The sequence below is a fragment of the Poromitra crassiceps genome, assembly GCF_964638095.1.
Source record: "Poromitra crassiceps genome assembly, chromosome: 16".
Taxonomy (NCBI): Eukaryota; Metazoa; Chordata; class Actinopteri; order Beryciformes; family Melamphaidae; genus Poromitra; species Poromitra crassiceps.
Window position 1 is genome coordinate 36,122,044 of NC_139645.1, and position 9,074 is coordinate 36,131,117.

At 46.1% G+C, this 9,074-nt stretch overlaps 1 protein-coding gene across 1 annotated transcript in view; it reads right to left on the bottom strand.

The window, feature by feature from the left end:
* Positions 1 to 378: 378 nt before the first annotated feature.
* Positions 379 to 9,074, bottom strand: part of LOC310791615 (asc-type amino acid transporter 1-like) — a gene marked incomplete at both ends in the record, with an annotated part of 101,706 nt that continues 93,010 nt past the window's right edge. Inside the window, 7 exons of the mRNA XM_083653279.1 lie at positions 379 to 479; positions 4,074 to 4,251; positions 5,414 to 5,563; positions 5,952 to 6,048; positions 6,555 to 6,658; positions 6,850 to 6,973; positions 7,112 to 7,265. Of these exons, the coding sequence (XP_083509405.1) occupies positions 379 to 479; positions 4,074 to 4,251; positions 5,414 to 5,563; positions 5,952 to 6,048; positions 6,555 to 6,658; positions 6,850 to 6,973; positions 7,112 to 7,265 (908 nt within the window). The remainder of the gene's footprint in view (positions 480 to 4,073; positions 4,252 to 5,413; positions 5,564 to 5,951; positions 6,049 to 6,554; positions 6,659 to 6,849; positions 6,974 to 7,111; positions 7,266 to 9,074) is intronic.

The following is a 9,074-nucleotide window of genomic DNA, read 5'->3' on the forward strand; positions in this document are numbered from 1 at the left end:
TTTGTTCGACTAAAAAAAAGTACCAATCTCGGAAATGAAAGCAGAATTTCAAAAGACGAAGGCTTCTTGAATGAGGAGAAGGGAGAAGTTCCACATGACAGAGTAGACTTGAGATTCTGCTGAGGAGGAAGGGGTGGACGGTACCAACAATCCAACAAATAAAGATCTGTCTTAGCTGGATGTCTGAACCTCCATATGACCATCCACTCCCTTTATACTGGGGGTCAACACAGACCCATTCAAATTGCATCTGGACAAGAACAAGGGTGAAGCCATCTCTTCACCATTCAGGAACTGACCAAACGTAAAAGGGGAGAAAGTAATGAAAAGGTATGGAGTATTGGCAGGAAGGAGGGAGCTCTTGGTTGACCGCAGTGCTCAGTCTTCGGCTTTGGAGGCGGTGAGGCATTCGGTCTCTGAAGGGTCTTCCTGAGGAAACACCACGTAACACACCTTCTGGCCCATGTAGGTGACTCTCTCTGCAACACAACAGACAAAAACAGCACTTTTACTGGACAGAGAGGGCAGAGGGGTAATACAGTTAAAGGAGAATTCAGGTTTTTTTTACAACCTGGACCTTATTTCCGGCTTTAAATATGATTTTTAAGTCAACCACTAAGCCAGGGGTGGCCAAACTTTTTGGTTGTGGGCCGCATACAGAAAAATATAAGGAGTTGCGGGCCAAACAATATTTTTCAAACAATAGTTTTCGCGGAAAAGAAATTGGACCAGAAAACCCTTGTGCCATCAAAAATTTAATTTCTACCTAAATAAATATATGGCACATAGTTTATTGATGTGCTCACCTATTACAATGGGTATTTCTGTATCTTTTCAAATTTTCTTTTCCTGTGCCAACAGGTTAACACATTCACTGCCAGCCGTTTTTTTTTTTACTGTAGGTAGCTTCTGCCAGAGGGTTTTTTTGAGGATTCTGGCTCATCTTTCAAGACCCGAGGATTCTTTTCTGCTAAGATTTTGTGAACACAAAATATCTCAAAAGAACTAATAGAATGTGTGCTTTCTCTGTCTAAAAGAGTTAGTTTGTAGAGTTAGTAGTTATGTAGGCATTAGCACTTGAATACAGCATGGTTTCAGCGTCTGAAAATTTAAGCTGAGATAAATAGCTTTTTGTGAAATTCGATAGAACAGTCACTTTAACCATTCATTTTTGGCATCAGTAAGACGTCAGACAAACAATAGTTTTGAACAGTAATTTCCTCCATAACAGCAGGAAACACCCCTCTCCTTCAAACTCCTCCCTCCGTGTGTGTTCTTCTTGGCTGCAGCGGGCGTGTCACAAGCTCGTTTCTGCTGCTGCTGCTGCTGCTCCTGTCTGCTGGCGGCCGCTGGGCAAGTCTGGATGGGCTCGCTCGTTTCTTGGGGTTTCGGTTGAGAGCTTTGATGAAGCTTTTGCGATTCTGGTCTTATTTATGCTGCGTGTTTCAAAGTGTGTTGCACCCATAATCTATTATGCAAATTTGCAATCCCCCACCGCCAGCAATCAGCGCGAAAGCGAAAGCGTTTTCGCCAATCCATTTTACCGTATGAGAATGGTTTCATCGCGCGTTCCCCTGCAGTTTTGGCTCTGCTGTTTCTAGTCTGGAGAGCACTGTCGCCACTTAGTGGGTCGGTGGAATGGGTTGTACACGTTCGGTGGCTCCCATATTTATATAGGAGATGTAAAAGGCTTAGATGCACGTCCGTTTTTTTTTGACGTAGGCTATTAACACATTGAGTGCCAGCGACGCCATATGGCGTCAAGAGAAATTTACCGTAGAGTGCCAGCGACGCCAAATGGCGTCAATAACTCCAAATTGTTTTTTTGACGGGGGGGTGTCGATCTAAGCCTCTTACATCGCCTCTTACAATATGAGAGCTATTGAATGTGTCTAACCTATTTTACAGAACCCTTAGGTGGCGACAGCGCTCTCCAGATGAGAGGACGTGGAGTAAAACACACAGAAGAAGTCGTTGGGGAAAAGGAAATCGCATCGCATCCGTCCGTATGCAGCTGCTTCATTGAAGCATAACGTTAGCTGTGCCCCTGCAGCAGCCAATCTGCTGTCACAATTGAGCACCTCCGTGTCCGCTGCTACAGCCCATCCGCATGTGGAGTTGTTATTATTCTCAACTGGAAGCATGGGAGCTGGTGACAAATACACGCGGCTGTAAAAAAGCTGGATGTAGCGGACTTTTCAGCGCAGAGCACACGCAGAGCAAACGCACTCACAGCAGAGCCCAGAGAGACACTCCTCCCACAACGGGGGGGGGGGCGGTGGGGCACGCAGGGCACTACAGCATACAACAGACCCAGGCAGCTGCAGCAGGCTCGATGCACAGAGAGCAAACAAGCTAGAATAGGCTATCTGATGCCCACCAGCAGTAAATCAAGACCAGCAAGAAGGTGTAGGGTCTGCGCACGCAGGGGCCAGCGCTGCTGGTTGCAGCTAAAAAATATTATTTGGCCAAACAAAATTCATTTGTTTTCACTCTTTTATTGAAGGAAATTATTTTGGAGGTGTCATTACATCAGAAAATATTAGCAATGAGTCAATGATGTGCTTGAAATGCTTCCTTTCACAAAAGGCTGAATATCTCAGGTTTCTAGAAAAAAAATGGCTGTTTTTGGTCAAATCAAGCTATCTTCTCCGGCTCATAACTAAAGAACGGAAAATGGGATCAATAAACTTTTTTTTGCAGGTGATAGAAGAGAGTCTCATCGTTATTTGTGCGTGTTCAGTGTTTACATAGTAATTATTAAAGAAATGATATGACTGTTTTAAAATGCATTGGAGCCTATGTGGCACTTTATAGCAACCTTTTGGCAAACCCCGTGGCACTGAATGTGTTAACACGTCATTGGCAGTCAACCGTTGGATTTTTTTTTTACGTATCAACACGTCATTGGCAGTGAACGTGTTAAGACAGAGATAATTTAACATAACATTAGTATTAAACTTTATTTTTATTTTTATAAATAGACCAGGTCAGGGTAGTCAAGTATAACCCCTTTTCAATGGTTTTAAATTGAAAAAACGAAATGGGGGGAATCAGTTTTTTTGTTTTTGTTTTTCTGTTTCTTTTTCTTTATTTTTTTCATTTTTTTCCCGTATTCGTTTTCCGTTTAAAACTTTAAAACGGAAAAACGTTTTTTTTTGTGTGTGCTAAATTCATGGCCAGGTCAGTTTGGCCACCCCTGCACTAAGCAGAAAGAAAAAACATCGCATGGATGCATAACTGGGACGTATCCTCAGTGATGTACCCTGGGGTCATAGGATGTTTCGGGTCTCGCAACATCATACACCCTCGCCCAGGTGACCCAGCCGGGGCTGGCCAAGCCCCAACTTACGTCCCAGTAGCTACCCACGGTCAGCCCTATAGGGAGGGTCGAAGGTGGTCATGCGGTCAGGGCCACTCAATCCGCTGCTCCGGAACTACTCTGCCGGGACCGGGGGAGGGAGAGAGCTCTGGTACGTAGAGGGACCGAGCTCTGTGGGTTGCCACCCGGCCGGGTTCCTCCCTCGTCTCACCAGGTCTACGACCTGTGCGCTGCACCAGACTCCCCCGCTCCAAACATCTCATTCCGAGGTGATGGTATCTTAGTGGACACCATGCAGTACCAGTACTTGGTGGTACTGCAATCTCCACTTGCGGCTTGAATGGCCCTCCTAAAAGGCCTCTCGTGGGTTTTTGGGCTTCTTCCTCACGGAAGACGCAGGCTGGGGAGCTAACCCATACTGCTACCCGGGTGCCGTCCCTGTTCCGGCTGTCAACTGACTCTCCAGTAGTCACCAGTCTTTCCTGGTTGTCACATAGTCTATTCCTATGAGTCACTGGCTAGGCCAGGCTAACTAATAAAGAAAGAAAAAACATCGCATGGATGCATAACTGGGACGTATCCTCAGTGATGTACCCTGGGGTCATAGGATGTTTCGGGTCTCGCAACATCATACACCCTCGCCCAGGTGACCCAGCCGGGGCTGGCCAAGCTAAGTTAATCTCAGCACAAGAGAGAAAAATCACTCTTCTGATGAGCTAAGGCTACAGGCCCATGGTGCAGACCGACTCACCGACCACTCTGTAGACCCATTTGGGTTTTTTCTTCCATTGAACACCCAGGAAGTAGACAGGGACGCCGGTCAGCATGATGACCATTCCCAGACCGCAAACCACCGGCTCAGAGTACAGACTGAAGCCTAGCAGCACCGCCCAGAACAGCATGTAGCTGATGGGAATCAACATGTTTACCTGCGAAAAACAACAAAACACACACATATCAACATGATCACCTGCAAACAACAACAAAACACACATTTCAACATGATTTCAAGCTATTTTTTTTCCATGTTGTGTCTCTTTGCAACTCCATCTGGGATGCACACACATTCATATCTCAATAGGATAAAACATGTCTGCACATTATTTCTGCGTGTGTGTTACGGTAAATGTATATTCACCTTATTCACCACGCCATCTTTTTCTCTCTTCCGTGTTCAACGCAAACGTATTTGTTCTTCCGGTTCAGCGCTAGTTGCCAATGCCTTCTGTGGCTAATATTAGCCGCTAGTTAGTTATGTTATATGGCAGTAAAATGCCACTGAATGACCAAATTGATATAACTTTTAACCATTTCGAGTAACACTGTTTCCATACGGATCACCAGCGTTACTTTGTTGTTTATAACGTGGCTATATTCATAATGTTTCTATCTCGGATGCGTTATTTCGAATCGCACATACGTTACGCAACCTATGTGCGTTTCAGGACGCAACAGCCTCGACTCCACTAACGTCATCTTTAGAGCACAATATTCCTGGAATGCAAGTTTAACTAAACAGTTACATGTCCTCTGCATTCTACATAAAATTAAGATATTACGGGTTGTTTTATTTTGTATGTTACATACGTATTGGCCAAGATATGTTAGTTCATGGGGGAGTAATTTTGCCACTTTAGGAGGGGAGTGTGCACGGCCATTTTGCCTGCGGGGTTTTTGGCAAGTCAAAACGGAAATACTATTACGAAATGACGTAATGCGGAAGCGTCCATGTGTGGGCAAAGAATAAGGTGAATAGAACTAGAAATACCACATTGTGGTTGTATGTCGCCGCCCACAAGTCAGCAGTCTACATTCAGTCTGTCCAGACACAAGCACTTCCCCTTACTCGGACCAAAACATTAAAAAAAATTGCGGATTTAAAGAAAATATTTTTTCAATGTAGTTTTTTTAAGTTTTGGTCAGAGTGAAATGTTGTATGGTCTCTCCCGATTCTAAATATAGCTGAACCGTTTGGTTTGGCATTTTACAAAATGTCTATGGGAAAATAAATGGCGGATAAAAATCTCTGGTACAGTGCCGAAGCAGGAAGTAGGGGGGTCACTTTGCCTCTTTATTGGCAGGCTGTTGTACCTTGATGGGTCTCATGAGGTTGGGTTTCTTCCAGCGGAGGTAGAGGAGCCCGGCGATAGTCACCCCGTACGACAGGTAGTTGATGAAGGAAACATAGTTGATCAGGTTGTGTGTCTCTCCAATACACATGATCACTATGGTGGCACTGCACTGTGGGAGACAGAGGAAGGGTCAAAGGTCAAGCACATTTTAAACTGTTGGGCTGAAAACAGGCAGAACAGAACCACTAACAGGCAGAACAGAACCTTGACAAAAACAGAACTGTGGAGTGCACAGGAACGAGGAGACAGATCTCTGGATCTTGGTGTGTGGACTTGGTGTGCTCTGTCAACAACAGAGTTGACTCAAACTTGCCAAACTCGCCCAATAAGAAGTGCATAAACGATCTTATCAAGGTGAGTAAACACTATGTCGTATTGAAAAAGGTGTGTAAACGCCGTTTGCATGCGTTTAGCCTCCACTACAGCGCTGACTACACTGACCCAAGACCCTCCTCTCACTACTGTATAATTAGCTGACTTGGTGGTGCAGTACTCACACAGACCAGCAGGGCGGGGATAGGAGTGCAGTTCTTCAGGTGGATCATAGCCAGCAGGTAGGGCAGGTGACCCTCTCTGGCCCCTGAGAAACACAATCTGCAAATGCACATAGTGTATATCAATATTAATATTATAATGGATATGCTGATATGAGTCTTTATCTTAGACGTATCTTAGATATGTTCCTGTAATATGGTGATATGGCATAAGTGTTGTGTTTTAAAGGCTGCAGTCAGTAAAGTGATGTAATGTTCTGAACTTACCAGACTGTTCTAGCTGTTCTATTATTTGCCTTTACCCACTTAGTCATTATATCCACGTTGTATATCCCTACAATATTGTCGCAAAATCAGTATTGAGGTATTTGGTTAAAAATATTGTGATATTTGATTTTGTCCATATCGCCCAGCCCATCATCATCATCATCATCATCATCATCATCATCATCATCATCATCATCATCATCATCATCATCATTCTGTGTGTGTGTGTGTGTGTGTGTGTGTGTGTGTGTGTGTGTGTGTGTGTGTGTGTGTGTGTGTGTGTGTGTGTGTGTGTGTGTGTGTGTGTGTGTGTGTGTATGTGCGTGTGTGTGTGTTGACCTGGAGGAGGTGAACAGGTATCCATTGATTCCTCCGAAGGTGGACAGAGCTACAGAGATGGGCATCACCCAGGAGAACATTCCCAGCAGCTTCTCACCAAAGGTCTGGAACAACACAACACAACAACTGACATGAGTTTAGTGATGGATTGGTACATTGATTAATTGACTAAGGACTGACTGACGTCTCCCACCCACATTGAATACATATATTGAGACATATATTGAGACATATATTGAGACATATATTGAGACATATATTGAGACATATATTGAATATGTGAAGATGTCCTCACCACTGCCACAGCGTTGGAGGCCAGGAGCTCCTCAGGGCTCATGGAGGAGAAGTAGGCGATGTTGGTCAGGGTGTAGACCAGGGTCACCAGAGGGATGGAGATGTAGATGGCACGAGGCAGGTTCCTAATACAAATAATACACATTTGTTTTGTGTGTGTGTATGTGTGTGTGTGCGTGTGCGTGTGCGTGTGCGTGTGCGTGTGTGTGTGTGTGTGCGTGTGTGTGTGTGCGTGCGTGTGCGTGTGTGTGTGTACTCCATACTTGCGTGGCTCCACCACCTCTTCGGTGACGTAGTTGAGGAAGTTCCAGCCGCTAAAGGCGAAGGAGGCCTGGAGGAAGGCCAGGGCGATCTGTCCCACAGACGGCTCCCTGATGAACTCAAAGGCCACGCTGGGTACCAGGGCCTCATAGTGACCTGGGGGGGGGGGGGGGGTTGTGAAGAATATAATGCTGAACGTAAATTTGCGTTCCCATAAACTTGTGTTAACCACAGACCTTATTTATATGCATTTAAGTGAAATTCTAAAAGCCCATAGACTTTTCCACTGAAGAACCAAATGGCGGCGATTTCTGTATAAAGCCTACAAAAATATGTCATCCCTGCAGTACTCAATTCCCCCTGCTGTCCGGTCGTTGCTCCGCCCCCTCTGCTGATCTGGGTTGTAGACTAGCATATGCTTCCTCTGATACATGTGCAGTCACCAGCTGCTTCTTTTCACCTGGCAGCGAGGAGTTTCACCAGTATCACATAGCATGTGGAAGGATCACACTATTCCCCTCGGTTCCCCTCCACCCGAACAGGCTCCCCGGCCAACCCGTATGGATGCCCGACCGAGCCGGAGGTAACACGGGGCCTCGAACCTGTGACCCACGTGTTGGTAGGCAGGGAATCTACTGCTGCACTACCCAGGCGCACCAAAGCAGACGTTTTCTCTCACCAGAACCTGTGTGTGTGTGCGTACGTGCGTGTGTGTGTGTGTGTGTGTGTGTGTGTGTGTGTGTGTGTGTGTGTGTGTGTGTGCGTGCGTGCGTGCGTGCGTGCGTGTGTGTGTGTGTGTGTTCAAGATTCAAGATTCAAGATTTTTATTGTCACTCCATGGTACAAGTATCACGTGTGAAATTCTTGTGCTGTGGACTCCGTTTACAACATAAGACAAGTCAGAGACAGTGCATATAGGTGCACATAGGTGCACATGTCATGTGCATACATTTGCTTCTACATCTTAAATTTGACGTATTTGACATACAGGTGCAAATAGCAAATAGCAAATAGCATATACCTTATTAAACATACAATTAAACATTAGACATACGTAATGGTAGCAGCTGCAGTGCGGTACAGTACAGCTACTACTGTCAGGATCGGTGTCAGACATGTGGATCTATTCGCGGGTAGTTGAGGGCCACGGGAGACTTGGTAAGTCTTGAGAAGCTGGGGTGTTGTGGAACTTGATGGCTGGGGCTGCACTGTTCGAGGTTTGGGAACGGTTGCAGAGATTGCAGAAGTTGCTGGTTGCAGAAGTTGCAGGTTGCAGAGGTTGGTATCATCCTTGATGTCAGTCTATGAATCACTCGCGAGAGCCTGCCGGAACGGACCTTTATAGCATAAAAGAATATGACATCACATGTGTTATGACATCACCAGCGAGGCGATCGGAAGGCATGATTGAGACACTTATGAATCATGACATCATCAGTGATCGATGACATCATAGTAGGAATGACGACGTCAAAGTAGGAATGATGACGTCATCCTAACAGTACCCTCCCCTCAACGAACGCCACCTGGCGTCCAATGAGGCCATCAAGGATGGCATCTGGGAGACAAAAATCCGCAGGTTCTGGTGGAGGTGCTCTTCTGCAGGTGGTTAGACGCAGGTGGTTAGGCCCCAAAGGGGGCGTAGGAGAGTGAGGTGCTCTTCAGCAGGTGGTTAGATGCAGGTGGTTAGACCCCAAAGGGGGTGTAAGAGAGTGAGGTGCTCTTCAGCAGGTGGTTAGATGCAGGTGGTCAGACCCCAAAGGGGGTGTAGGACAGTGGAGGTGCTCCTCCCTAATACTGGATATCGAAGCCATAGATGGACCGATACGTAGACAGAACTTCTACCGGGTCCGGTGGATCCTCTGGGGCCGGCCATCCCCCGGGGCATGATCCAAACACGGGAGGCTGGGGACCATCAAAAGGGTCAAATGCTGCCGTCTCCGAAGGCAGAGCCACAGGGGGATC